This window comes from Gadus morhua, chromosome 15, assembly GCF_902167405.1.
Source record: "Gadus morhua chromosome 15, gadMor3.0, whole genome shotgun sequence".
Classification (NCBI taxonomy): domain Eukaryota; kingdom Metazoa; phylum Chordata; class Actinopteri; order Gadiformes; family Gadidae; genus Gadus; species Gadus morhua.
This window is the reverse complement of record NC_044062.1, coordinates 4,331,727-4,345,701: the sequence shown is the minus strand read 5'-3', so window position 1 is coordinate 4,345,701 and position 13,975 is coordinate 4,331,727. Positions and strand designations below refer to the sequence as shown.

Genomic DNA, 13,975 nt, shown 5'->3' with positions numbered 1-13,975 from the left:
CCCATAAACGTAGTTAACACAAACTTACACATCAACTAAGTTAACTTGACCAGTAAGGTAATGCTTATTACAACATTAACTTATGTTAATTAATGGTTCATTAACGGTTGACTAATGCCCCTTCATCGAAAAGTCTCACGCTTTTCTGTTCCCCAGCGTTCCTCTCGAATCACCGCCTCATACGTCTGTGTCATCTCTGCTGGGAAAATGTTTAGTCACTCCCCAAAAAAGAAAACAATTCGGGAATGAGATACAATTGCAAATCAAGCGTCGGGGCGAAAAAGCACATCTGTTTCCCGGACCAAAATAAACATGAGGTGCGGCGGTCTGTTGTGAACCTCCAACGAGCTGCTGGGTAACAGGAAGTGGCTCGGCGAGCCGATCGGGTTGCTCGTGTTTCAATCACCACGTCTGTCAAATATGTTTTCCATCATGAGATCTTCATGACCTGGCTGGGGGGGGGGGGGATGGTGGAGGATGGAGGGTGGAGGGTGGGTTCAGGGCCCTACTGCTTGTGCATCGGCTCTCTCTCTTCCCCGGCTCTTGAGCAGGAGACACATGGGTTCCATAGGAGCAGGTGTGAGGGGGGGCGTTGTCAAAATACACACATGTCACACTCGCTCGAGCACAGCCGATAGCAAAGTACCACTCAGGGAAAGCGTTCTATTGGGAAGTAGCAGGATGTGTTGTACAGATAATACGCACCGTTGAACAACTTTAAACATTGAAGAAAAACGTAAAGATGTACATTTTCTCCAACACTTTGTGAGACCCAAACAGAATGGTGCACAATGGTAAAAAAAGATATTTCGGGATTTGCTCACCCTTCAACCTCTTCTCCCCCCCCCCCCCCCCCCCCCAGACGAGGCCAACACGGTCAGCGAGAGCACGGAGATGCTGGACGCGGTGAGTCCGTCCATCACAACCAACTTCATCGGCCAGAAGACGGACGAGACGGGGGACATGTGCGAGCGCTCGTGTGAGGAGCTCAGCACCATGTTCCGCGAGCTGAAGGGGCTGCGCGTGGTGGTCAGCAACCTCATCGACGGCCTGCAGAAAGTGGTAGGTGGGGTGTGGTCGGTGGTGGTGGTGCTGGAGGTGGAGGGGTTGATGTCTGAGGCGGGAGTCAGGGGAAGGCAGTTATATTTTTACGGCCGTTCCATCTTAATGTCCGTCTGAAAGGGCTCAACCAGCTATTTTTCAGAACATAAAAAGATAATGATTGATGGATTATGAATAAGGAAAAAGTGACTTAAGCTTAGTCTTCGTCAGTGTAAGAAGATTAAAGGAAAATATTTTATGAATGAGGAAAACTTCACTTGGACTGTGCATCTCCAAAGGAGAAGAGATAAAAAAAATACAAGATCATACGTAGAGGGGCGCCGTGCCTTTGGCTTCGTCGTTTGGCCTGCGAGGAGATACAATAAAAAGTTCCTCTAATAAGGAACAAGTGACTTCAGCGCTGTGGCACAGAGCGGATGAGCGCGTGCCTCGGTGCCCCACCGACGGCAGATACGGCAAGGGTTACCAGGGCAACAAACGTTAGCGTGAAAGCAAACAGAAACGATCCGAGTGACAGTTTATAGGGTCGCCTTCGAGGCGTGAACCCCCTCTTAGCTCTCGTGGCCCTGGGTGAGTGAGTCATTCAAGGTTTTTCTTCCCCTTCCTTTTTTTTTTTTCCTTTAACGACATGTAACATGTGGCTATAGGAAGTGTTTCCCTGGTCCAGTGGAGCGTCTGGCCGGGTTTCCCCGGCCCATATGCTTCCTCTGGGCCGCTCCCAGCACTAACACACACCGTGGAGCCGGGAGCCCGGGGCTGAAAGAGAGTCTGGGATGAGGTGGTCCCTAAGGCTCTTCTAGACCGAACGGTGTCTCCGGTTCCAGCCCCTTCTCCCACACAAAAATGCAAAGACTCCCTCACTCTCTCTGCGGCTGTCTGCTCCGTTTGTCTCTCTCTCTCTCTTTCTCTCTCTCCCCGTCTGTAGTCTCCTCTCTCTGGGTATTCGTGTGTCCGTTCTCTCTCTCTCTCTCTCTCTCTCTCTCTCTCTCTCTCTCTCTCTCTCTCTCTCTCTCTCTCTCACTCTCACTCTCACTCTCTCTCGCTCTCTCTCGCTCTCTCTCTGGCTCTCTCTCTCTCTCTCTCTCTCTCCCTCCCTCCCTCCCTCCCTCCCTCTATCTCTCTCTCCTTCTCTCTGGGTCTCTCTCTCTCTCTCTGGGTCTCTCTCTCAATAGACAGAGACTCTGATGCATGGAGACCTTCTGTCTATGTCATTGCTGTGTCTCTTTACATCTTTATGTCTGTCTTTATTTATTTTTTCCTCAAAACAATTTGATTGAAAGGGGCTTTCGTGGCATTCCAAGGCAAATGGCTCTCTCTCTCTCTCTCTCTCTCTCTCTCTCTCTCTCTCTCTCTCTCTCTCTCTCTCTCTCTCTGTCTCTGTCTCTGTCTCTCTCCCTCTCTCTCTCTCCCTCTCTCTCTCTCTCTCTCTCTCTCTCTCTCTCTCTCTCTCTCTCTCTCTCTCTCTCTCTCTTCCTCTCTCTCTCTCTCTCTTCCTCTCTCTCTCCCTTCCTCCCACATCCTCAACATCAAACATCTGGGGCATACTTCTATCCAAGTCGCGAGCGATGGACGTGCACGTCTCTCTGATCTCCTTAGCCGTTTGTCTTTGATGGCAGCTGACAGTCATAATGGGCAAGCTGAGAAAGACATTTCATAACCCCGGCCGAGATCTGAAAAGCAGAGCTGAGGCATCCGGGCCCAATGTGTACGGTTTATGAGCAGCAACCTCACATGCGCCCCTCTCCCCCACTCAAAACAAAGAAAGAATGGATCGCGGACGTGATTACGGCCGTCACTCCGCGAGCACCATGGAGAAGCGCTTAGGGCGGCTGATTGCCCCCTTTGGTCTGGGAGAGTGTGCGTGTGTTTATTTCTGTGTCGTGGTCTGCAGACGGAGGAGAACACTTTGATGAAGGAGGCGCTGGTGAGGATGAAGGACACCAAGGAGAAGAACTTGTGCTGGCAGGACGGCCGTCTGTTCGAGGACAAGGAGGATTGGATCGTGGACAGCTGCACCAAGTGCACCTGCCAGGTAGAGGGGCCTGTGACTCCGCCGCATGCACTCGATAGTACCAATCCCATTCAATCAATTCAATGAAACCTTATTTTATTTGTATAGCACTTAATCATGAAAAATGTCAAAAATGTCAATGTGAACATGATCGGTTCGATATAATTAGTATGACCTTTACATTAAGTTCTGCATTGTGTTTCTTGGCAGGAGTCCAAGATCGTGTGCCACCAGATCACGTGCCCCCCTGTGGCGTGCGCGAGCCCAACCTTCAACGATGCCGAGTGCTGCCCGGTGTGCATGTGTAAGTGCCGGAGCCGTCGCGTACGCACGCCGTCCGATACACAGAGAGAACGCCACGCACACACAGGAGTACGGCCCGCGAGCTGTCAACTAAAGCGTTGCCCGGTTTTCATCGTAAATTCAGAAATAACAGCGATGACCCAATGTGCTTAAAAAACGGGAGAAAAACGCTGCACGCATATAAAGTTTTAATTACTGTTAAAGTTACAGGATGTTTTACTTTGTACGCCAACCGCACGTTTTATGATGCAACGTTAACCTCCCTGTGAAATGAATTCTGCGGGTGTCTGAGGGTGATGTCACGTCAAAGCAAGCACAACTTTTCCCTTCCGCACTATTCATGCTCGAAGTATAACTCCTTAACGCAGTTTATGCATGGACGAAATGAAATTGACGTTTTTTTTTACACCGGTTTCCCCGTCTGGCGTCTCCAGCCGTCGACAGCGAGGACGGCTGGTCGCCGTGGTCCGAGTGGACCGAATGCACGGTCACCTGCGGGACAGGCACCCAGCAGAGAGGCCGGTCGTGCGACGCCACCAGCAACCCCTGCAGCGGCGCCTCCATCCAGACCAGGAAGTGCAGCCTGGGCAAATGCGACAGCCGAGGTATGTGATGAGTGAGACGAGGAGACTCTCGCTCTCTGTCATGCGGTCGGGACGGTTGTGTACTTTGTGCTGTAGATTCAAACGCCAGCGTCGTCTTGAGAGCCGTGCTAACCCCCCCCCCCCCCCCCCCCCCCCCCCCCCCCCCCCCCCCCCCCCCCCCCCCCCCCCCCCCCCCCCTCCCCAGTTGTAATGCTATAATTATCAAATTAAAGATGTCTGCCAGCACTTCAGCTGCTGTTCCCCACATGATGATAGCAAAGCAGCTGCGAAATTACAGTTTGACATTTCAGAAGACGTAACCTGATAGAAATGCTTTCCACCATGAAAAAAAAACAGCTTGTTCGGTTATGGGCGCAGTTTAAAAGCTCAAAGTGCCTGTTTTTGAGACAAAGTGCAGTAGTGTACTTCTGGAATCGTTTCAAAATGGATCCTTCTCCGAGGCCAGAAGGGTTTTGGTGTGGTCAGTGAAAGTGGACTCCAAAAGAAATGTCGTTGGCTTAGCGGGGTGTTCCATTGCACAAGGCAAGAGTCCCAAACTACCCAGCAACCATGTAAATAATGTACTCCAGGACATGTTAGTCCACTTTAAAGTTCAACCAGTGGTGATATTTGATATTTATTGTGGAAGTTTTTTCTAAACAGTAAAACACCTTGTCTATGACAAGAAACCTTTGTAGCAAAAAATTAACTTTTTGCAGTTATTATTGAACTCGAGTGTGCCCTCTTGTGGTCAGAAATAAAACATTTAAACCGAATTTCCTCATTATTTTTAGCTTACATTGTGTTCCACATTGGGAAACGTTTCCTCTGCAAATCATTTTGTGGTTGGTTGCAACAGCGTCTCGACAGGGGGTGGGAGAAGCTGTTACACAAATACCCCAGAGGAGGTCACGGAAACATCTCCCATTGTTTGGAGAACATCAGCATGTTCTCCAAACAATGCTAAACCCAGAACAAAATGAGGCGTTCTGAAGTTGTCGATCACAATCCGATCCAAGTACCCATCTGCTCCGCGTTAACACAACATCTGCGTGCGGTGGGCCTCTGACCCATCATGTTTATTTGTTTGTCTTTGTGTGTCGCCCAGTGCGTCAGAACGGCGGCTGGAGTCTGTGGTCGCCGTGGTCGTCCTGCTCTGTGACGTGCGGCGAGGGCCAGATCACCCGGATCCGCCACTGCAACGCCCCTGTCCCGCAGCTAGGGGGCAAGGACTGCGAAGGCAGCGGCCGAGAGACCCAGCGCTGTGAAGCCCAGCCCTGCCCCAGTGAGTCCTATACCTCAGACGATGGTCACCTGCACCACAAATCACACTTTAATGAAGAGAAGATTTGCGTGATGATCTGCATAATAATTAGCGTTCTTATTTTTGGCGCAATGTTTAGAAAAGCCAGGGCACTTTGAAACCGTGTCCGATCAATAAACCATCGGGAAGCGTTTTGCTAGTGGAGGAAAGAGAAGGAGCTCTGAGCTTGGTGTCTCTGTGACCCTGCAGTCGACGGCGGCTGGGGTCCCTGGTCACCGTGGGCAACGTGCTCGGCCACATGCGGAGGGGGCATCAAGAGCCGCACGCGGGTGTGCAACAGCCCCCATCCCCAGTTCGGCGGCAGGGGCTGCGTGGGAGAGGACACCGACAGCGACATCTGTAACAAGATGGGCTGTCCCATCGGTGGGTACTGTCACACACACACGCACGCACACGCACACACACGCACACGCACGCACACACTTAGTGTATGTCTTAATGTTGGTATGATTGTTAGATGTTAGATATGTTAAGTTTACAAATCTGGGGCAGCAATATCCAACCCGATATCAATAAAACCAAAAGCGAGCGGTAACAAACCAGAGACATTTTGTGGACCTCGTACGAAGCGTTTTGGCGTCCTGTGGGCTCACTTGTGGCGGTTTTCAAATCCCCTACAGACGGGTGTCTCTCGAACCCGTGCTTCGGCGGCGTGGACTGCAACAGCTCTCCGGACGGCTCCTGGGAGTGCGGACCGTGTCCCAGTGGTTTCCGTGGAAACGGTACCCAATGCGAAGACATCAACGAGGCAAGCGTCCCGTCCTTAGCGACGACCGTCCCCTCAGTTCATCTGACTTCTTTGCGGCCGGCGGGGTCCTCACCACGGGATCCACCCTGACCCCCACTCTGATGCCTTCCCCTTGTGTCCCCCCCCCCCCCCCCCTGCAGTGCGACATGGTGTCCGACGTCTGCTACAAAGTGAACGGGGTGCAGCGCTGCGTCAACACGGACCCGGGCTTCCACTGTCTGCCCTGTCCTAAGAGGTACAAGGGCACCCAGCCCTTCGGCATGGGCATGGAGGCCGCCAAGAAACACAAGCAGGTGAGTCGGGGTACCGGGGTACCGGGGTACCGGTCCCACAAGGGAGCCCCCCCAGGGGAGCCAAGGATTGGACATTTTTTTGTGACATGTTCGAACCAAAGCTATTTCCGAAGAACACGTCACCCCCACCAGGCTGTTACACTGGCCTGCTTCTTGGTTGGTGGATGTCATCATCGCCGGAGGGGTAGACCTTGATCCCACCATATATATATGGGGGAAGCTGGAGGGCTGCTTACACTTAAAGCCAGGAGTTAATTCGATCAACTCGTTGCTTGTTTAAACTGATGCCAATACGACCAGACAAGTAGACGGGGCACGTTCAACGACACATAAACATCTCTTTGATACGACCTTCTAGCGAAATTAAAACGTAAGCCCTTGATTGGAGCTCACGTCATCGGCGTCTCTGCTCTCGAGCGTGGGGCTGAGTTCATCGCTCACAGGGGTCCGCTAACCTAATGATCCAGGGGAGGCCGCTCTGAGTAGCAGTTTCATTACGTCCCTTGTGAACCATTTGGTGTCCCTCTGGCCCTTGCAGCTGCATGCTTTTGATAAGCGGCCTCAAATTTTCAATTGGATTTGGGGGTGAAGCAAGGGGGGGGAGTTATCTCATAGCTGGCATCCATAGGACCGCTTTTAACGGCTTATATCAAAGACCTTCTCATGCTGTCATGGGGAACTAAATGGGTCCATTGAGAGCCGTCTGAAGAGCAGAAACCAGTGACAGCTGCAACGATTTGACTAAATCAAGTGGGGGGGTTATGATACTGCAAAGACTGCAGACAGTGGAATATGGAGAGCCATATCTTATACTTCATTTATATATCATTATACTACTATTTCTTAATATTTTGTGAATGACACTTCTGTGTCATGAAAGAGCAGGTAGGGGTTAGGCTTCCCGCTCAAATCGACCAGTAACAGGTCGATCGCAGATATCGGGAATCGAACCCGGACCCTTTTGGCTCGGCGACTAACACAGAGAGGATTTTAACCACCTCTCCACTTCTTCCTCCCAACAGGTGTGTGAGCCAGAGAACCCATGCAAAGACAAGACCCACAACTGCCACAAGTACGCAGAGTGCATCTACTTGAGCCACTTCAGCGACCCCATGTACAAGTGTGAGTGCAGGACGGGCTACGCCGGAGACGGATTCCTCTGCGGAGAGGACTCGGACCTGGACGGCTGGCCAAATCAGAACCTCGTGTGTGGCGCCAACGCCACCTATCACTGCAAGAAGGTACCCGCTCAGGCCTATCGCATTCACACGTTACATACGTTAAGGTTATGTCACGTTTGTGTTTGTCACGGTGATATCACTCTTTATGTGTGCAGATGCTAATCGCTGGCTGTTTTTGTAGGATAACTGCCCAAGCCTGCCAAACTCTGGCCAGGAAGACTTCGACAAAGACGGTCAAGGAGACGCCTGCGACAAAGACGATGACAACGATGGAATCGTGGACGAGAGGGTGCGTGAGCGACCTTTGACCTTTTTTCTCTCCTGAAAATATTTGCTCATTAACCTCAGACCTGGAGTGAAAACTTGAGTGACACCTTGAAAAGAAACATTTACATTTCCTTCCCTCCAGGACAACTGCCCTCTGCTCTACAACCCCCGGCAATTTGACTTTGACAAGGACGACGTGGGAGACCGCTGTGACAACTGTCCCTACGAGCACAACCCCGCCCAGATAGACACCGACCACAACGGAGAGGGCGACGCCTGTGCCGTGGACATCGATGGAGACGGTGAGCAACACACAACTCAGGTAAAAATAAAAAGATCTGGGGGCCAGTTGTGTGAATGTGCGTAATTTCGTTTTTTTTAGAGATCCTGAATGAGAGCGACAACTGTCCGTACGTTTACAACACGGACCAGAAGGACACGGACATGGACGGAGTGGGAGACCAGTGTGACAACTGTCCCATGCTGCACAACCCAGATCAGGTACTCCTCCACAATCAACCTGGTCCCACTTCCAACCATCGCCCCAAAATGTACAACCCTGCTGCAAACCAAACCAAAACTACTGCAAACCAAACCAAAACTACTGCAAACCAAACAACTTAACAAACCAAACCAACCGACCTACTGCAAACCAAACCAAAACTACTGCAAACCAAACAACTTAACAAACCAAACCAACCGCCCCACCAAACCAACCAACCTACCAAGTCAAACCAATTTAGTTTGGTGTTTTTTGGGGGTTTTGACTGACACAACATGTTTGCGTTGAAACCCAGACGGACGTTGACAACGACCTGGTGGGAGACCAATGCGACAACAACCAGGACATCGACGAGGACGGCCACCAGAACAACCTGGACAACTGCCCCTACGTGGCCAACGCCAACCAGGCCGACCAGGACAAGGACGGCAAGGGCGACGCCTGCGACTACGACGATGACAACGACGGCGTCCCCGACGAGAAGGACAACTGCCGGCTGACGCCCAACGAGGACCAGGTGGACGCCGACGGTGAGAACGTCTGAACCGGATCGAACAATTAGTTTAGATTCTTTGGCATCGATTGTGAGGATTATGATGATGATGAAAGTTGACAAGTCAATCGTAGCGTGTCACTTGCGGAAACAAACGCATGGGGAGAAACAAACACACACACACACACACACCAGACACACACAAACAAACGCACACACCGATAGGCTCCATGCATGGACACATCTGAGATCCGACTAAAGCCAAGAGTTATTGCAGCCTACCCTGATAAAAAATGGTGGGGCCGTGGCTACGAGCTTCTAAAAGGAGCCTCCATTAACTCGCGATTGATTTATTGCTCACATATTTGTCCAACATTCTGTATCCACTTTCCTGGATGGCTGCAAGCTAGAAATTTTCCTCCCCTCACAGGCTCTTCGTCCTTGGCCCGCGGAGACGCTAAACTATGTGATATTTACCTTCTGACTTTGACTCGGCTGGTCAGCCGCCTGTCAGCGGCCAGATGAGCTCAGCATTCGCAACACGTTTCGCTGCCACAATAATAGAATAATATTAAAACACAGCGGAGCCTTGTGGAAAAGACTAATGGAACGGGTCAGCTTTGATGATGTCACTGTCTGTTTTTCTTTCCAGGAGACTTCTGGGCTTGCTCTTGATTCAAACGTCAGCGCCCAATTAGAACCGGGCTTACCTGACGCTCTACTATTGACTTTTTTCGGTGTTTCTTTTTTATCTTTCCCTTTTAACTGGAAACACACTTCGGACGGAAAAAGGAAAGCCCTGGATGTGAACTGCGTCCAGACTGCTCACTTCTCTCATCTCAGTGTTTATTTGACGGAGGGAGCTCGGGCTCCACTACCAGAGGCCCGCTACCGGACGCTAGAGAGCAGCCAGGTCCCATACCGGCCGGGGGTTAACTGAGTAGCGGCCAGGGCGGGAACCAACGAAAGCACGTTGTTTGTTATTCATGTGAAACTTCATCTCCCATAATCCCTTTCAATTATCTTGACGAGCAGGAGACGGAAGGGGGGACGCCTGCAAGGACGACTTCGACAACGACAGCATCCCCGACATCTTCGACGTGTGCCCCGAGAACAACGCCATCAGCGTGACGGACTTCAGGAAGTTCCAGATGGTCCACCTGGACCCCAAGGGAACCACGCAGATCGACCCCAACTGGGTGGTCAGGCATCAGGGCAAAGAGCTGGTGCAGACCGCCAACTCGGACCCTGGCATCGCTGTAGGTGAGCCCCCCGCCCACGACTCCAGAACCGAACGAAACACCCCTCGATCAGAAGGGAGGAGGAAACCGTGAACAGCAACTCTTCTGCAGCGCTTCCTCCGTGTGTTTATTGAGAGCCTGTTTGTTTAAACATAGCCATACAGCCTCAATCTATGGTCCTGTGTGATGGGGGTGATAGTGCTTAGTGATGAGGTGTGAGGTGGGTGGAGGGACAGAGTTAAGCCTTGTGTGTCGTTGTTCTAACATTCAGCCTTGTACCCTTCTTCTTCTTCTTCTTCTTCTTCTTCTTCTTCTTCTTCCTTCCTCTAAGGTTTCGATGAGTTCAGCGCCGTGGACTTCAGCGGCACGATGTACGTGAACACCGACCGCGACGACGACTATGCCGGCTTCGTGTTCGGCTACCAGTCCAGCGGCCGCTTCTACGTGGTGATGTGGAAGCAGATCACCCAGACCTACTGGGAGGAGAAGCCCTCCAAGGCCTTCGGCATCTCGGGCGTGTCCCTCAAAGTGGTCAACTCCACCACGGGCACGGGGGAGAACCTGCGGAACGCCCTGTGGCATACCGGCAACACCCAGGGACAGGCAAGCTGGTCCCTCTCACGTCTACCTTTTTATTTTAGACATTTTTCTTTTATTTGACCAGGTGAAGTCCCATTGAGATATTGAAAACTATTTTACAAGGGAGCCCTTGGGCAACAAATATATACAAATTACAACAGAAACATTGAGGACAAGATAGACTAATAAGGACGAAAATAACAAAGAAGAAAGGCATGATGGCAAGACAGGCTAACAAACAAGACTAACGTAAGGGAAGCCAATGACACAGCCAAAAAAAACAAATTGCATATAGTACATGTAAAAACGATTTAAAAATTAAATTGGAAACATGTGCACTGTTCAGATTTTGATTGCTTAAGTAATTGTTTAAAATGTCCACGTGGGATGAAAACAGAAACCTTTCAGAGGGAGGCCTGGGTTTGAGCTAAGCCTTTGTGAACTGTTTTGTTGTGCACAGGTGCGGACGCTGTGGCACGACCCCAAAAACATCGGCTGGAAGGATTACACCGCTTACAGGTGGCACCTCATCCACAGGCCAAAGACCGGTTTCATCAGGTAGAGAGCAGACACACCTCAGGACTTTGAAACCACGCTAATCTGATAATTCAGTTTGCCTAGCTTAAAAACATAACCTTCGCTGAAATGTCTGAACGCAAAGGGTACTCATAAATAACTAGATCATGATCGCCAGAACCGCAAAGACCTTTGATTTACGGAAGTTGACTGTTTGTCATGTGGTGGACCTCCATTTGCCCATCACTGACGATTAGCTGTCTATCCCTGGCTGTTCTCCTGCAGGGTGGTGGTGTATGAAGGGAAACAAATCATGGCCGACTCGGGGCCAGTCTATGACAAGACGTTCGCAGGGGGGAGGTTAGGCTTGTTTGTCTTCTCACAAGAGCTGGTCTTCTTCTCTGATCTCAAGTATGAGTGCAGAGGTAAGTGGTATCCCTTTCTTATGTTCCTAAGCTAGCTACTGCATTTACTGTGTAGGTCTGTGTGTGTGTTTGTTTGGTTGATGTTTGTTGAGTGCCTTCCTGTGTCTATGTTGGTGTATGGATGTCTGGTGAGTGTTGATACAAGTTGGTGTTTGTTTGTTGGATTGGTGTGTTTGTCTATGGATCTGTGTTGATGCATCTGTTGGTTAGAGAAGGGATTCGAGAAAAAAGCTTTCCCACAGGGAAAGTTTGAACTATCTAGCTCTTAAACCATCAACATCTTTTTCAATACTCAGATAAGCCGGAGTTGCCAACAGTGTTTGGAAGGTAATCATGACAAGGACGGTCTGTTGCGTATTGGCTGAAGCTATTAAAGAAAACGCTATTTACTCTGCCTATGAGCTTGTCTGGACGGCAATGCCTCCAAAGCATCGTGAAGGTCCTTGAGTCCCAAGGGCTTGAGACTCAAGAACCTTTAATCACTTATAAGCGTAAAGATTCAATATGAGACAGAGGACACGCTTCTTTAAGGCTCACACTGCATACCCCACCGCTGCAAATGCTGTCACCCAATTGGCCTCACCAAAAAAAGTAACGCTAGCTTTTTTAAGGCGAGCTTTCGTCTTGAAGGTTGTATTAACTGTCATTTGCTTTTGCTGGTCTCCCTCCAGATAACTGAGTTTCAGAGCGGGGACTCTAAACATCCAGGTCTAAGGGACACTTATCTTCAAACGGAACACCTGATTTTCTACTCCATTTCAACGGAAAATGGACCTTTCCATGTACTCCCTTCCGCGGATGGGGATTTGGTTTTCCTGGGTGCTTTACAGTGCATGCAATACACCGCAAAAGTATAAAAAATTAATGGAAACATGGACACATGACAAAAAAAAACAGCCATCGCTAAATATCTACTCATAGCTACGTGTAACAATGTCGCCGTTTTTAAAGAGGTTTCGTTGTACAGCAAACATACAGAGTGCGCCTTTTTCTCTCACTTTCTCGCTTTCTATATGGCCTGTGTGGCTTGTAACAGACTTCTTGCTCGTCTATTATATTGAGAAATTCAATTCATGAAGAGCAACATAAGGCAGGCCTTTTAGCCCTGTCGTGGTTCCGACCCAGAGATTAAACCAATGGTATCTGGAATAACCTGAAGAGAAATCGATCTGTAGCAGAAAGCATGGTAATGAAGTGGGCGTCAGTAGTTGTATCAATCCATGAATGTTGCTTTGAAAGAGCTCTTGAGTGAATGGTTTAGATAGGCCTTTTTATAGTAATTCCTAAAGATGTTTATACTAAGTCTGTATTATAAATTCTTTTTTTGTAAATTATTTATGCTCTGCTTTTTTTGTTACATTTTTATGGTTGTTTTTGTTGCGAGAGATTGTAAATAATTATTTATTTGTTTACACTGACAAAATTCACAAATGAATATAACATCAAGATGACATAGTATTACAGTTGTTTAATATGCAGTGTTGTCATGCACTTACCTTGTTAGTTTGACATATGATAACCGTTACCCTCTTTAAAAAAATCTCTCTAATGCCTCCTTTAAAATACAAAAAAATCATAACACGTAGAAAAAATCATAATCATAATGTCCAATGAACAAGATGGAATATGGGAAGGACCATTTCAAACTTGAAATGATGATGTACTGTTGTGAATTGTCAGCCATAAATTGGAGTTTATTTATAGATAACCCCTTGAATAGTCAATTGGATAAATTTGTGTGTGATCAAGTTTCAATGCAGTTGAGTAAATATCCCTATGCTGCTAATTAGAGAGACACCTAAAGACCCTTCTAAAGTAAATCAGAAAATACATGTTCCGTGTAAGCTGCTGCGGTCATGGATGTGACATTCACAGCATTCCATGTTTGTTTCCAGCTCGTCGCCCCAAGTCGAGGGTTTGCAACTCACAAAATGTAAATTGTTTTTTAAAGTTGTTTTTTATATAGATTTCCTACAAACCATATTGTATGTTTGCCTCATTAGAGAGATACTCCTGTTATATAAATAAACAATTTCTACACCACAAATATCGTTTTGGGGGGTTGTTTTCATGGTGTTTGCCTTTCACTATTAGATTACTACAATTCACAAATTCAATTGCCCAAGCATGGTCGACATTTTCAGTCAATCTTAGTTCACAAGACAAGACTGATGTTGAAAATCCCCTTTCAATATTCAGGCTTTCAACAGACCTTTCATAAGTACTTTAAGAATGAATAAAGCATACAACTCCAGCTACTGCACTTGCTTACCGAACTTTCCTCAACCTTATTAACTCTGTAATACATGATGATTCCAGTAAACAACCCCTGGTAAATGTCCTGTGCCGTTGTAATGAGACTGGGGCGGCTCTTCCCTGACTGAAGCCTGAACATGAAGACCACTTTTTGTTCCCCTGAGGAAAACACAGCAGGGAGATAAAGAGT

At 48.7% G+C, this 13,975-nt stretch overlaps 1 protein-coding gene across 2 annotated transcripts in view; it reads left to right on the top strand.

The window, feature by feature from the left end:
• thbs2a (thrombospondin 2a) overlaps window positions 1-13,576 on the top strand; it is an 18,171-nt gene extending 4,595 nt beyond the window's left edge. The window contains exons 5-23 of one of the 2 annotated variants that reach the window (XM_030378550.1): window positions 863-1,062; window positions 2,954-3,094; window positions 3,284-3,377; window positions 3,811-3,981; window positions 5,069-5,245; window positions 5,474-5,647; window positions 5,905-6,032; window positions 6,173-6,325; window positions 7,348-7,566; window positions 7,688-7,795; window positions 7,916-8,075; window positions 8,156-8,274; window positions 8,571-8,805; window positions 9,804-10,031; window positions 10,341-10,612; window positions 11,049-11,146; window positions 11,390-11,529; window positions 11,826-11,856; window positions 12,201-13,576. In XM_030378550.1, coding sequence (XP_030234410.1) covers window positions 863-1,062; window positions 2,954-3,094; window positions 3,284-3,377; window positions 3,811-3,981; window positions 5,069-5,245; window positions 5,474-5,647; window positions 5,905-6,032; window positions 6,173-6,325; window positions 7,348-7,566; window positions 7,688-7,795; window positions 7,916-8,075; window positions 8,156-8,274; window positions 8,571-8,805; window positions 9,804-10,031; window positions 10,341-10,612; window positions 11,049-11,146; window positions 11,390-11,529; window positions 11,826-11,856; window positions 12,201-12,204 — 2,852 coding nt within the window. In that variant the 3' untranslated portion in view covers window positions 12,205-13,576. The remainder of the gene's footprint in view (window positions 1-862; window positions 1,063-2,953; window positions 3,095-3,283; window positions 3,378-3,810; window positions 3,982-5,068; window positions 5,246-5,473; window positions 5,648-5,904; window positions 6,033-6,172; window positions 6,326-7,347; window positions 7,567-7,687; window positions 7,796-7,915; window positions 8,076-8,155; window positions 8,275-8,570; window positions 8,806-9,803; window positions 10,032-10,340; window positions 10,613-11,048; window positions 11,147-11,389; window positions 11,530-11,825; window positions 11,857-12,200) is intronic. The other variant, XM_030378551.1, reaches the window with a different exon arrangement.
• The last annotated feature ends 399 nt before the right edge of the window (window positions 13,577-13,975 follow it).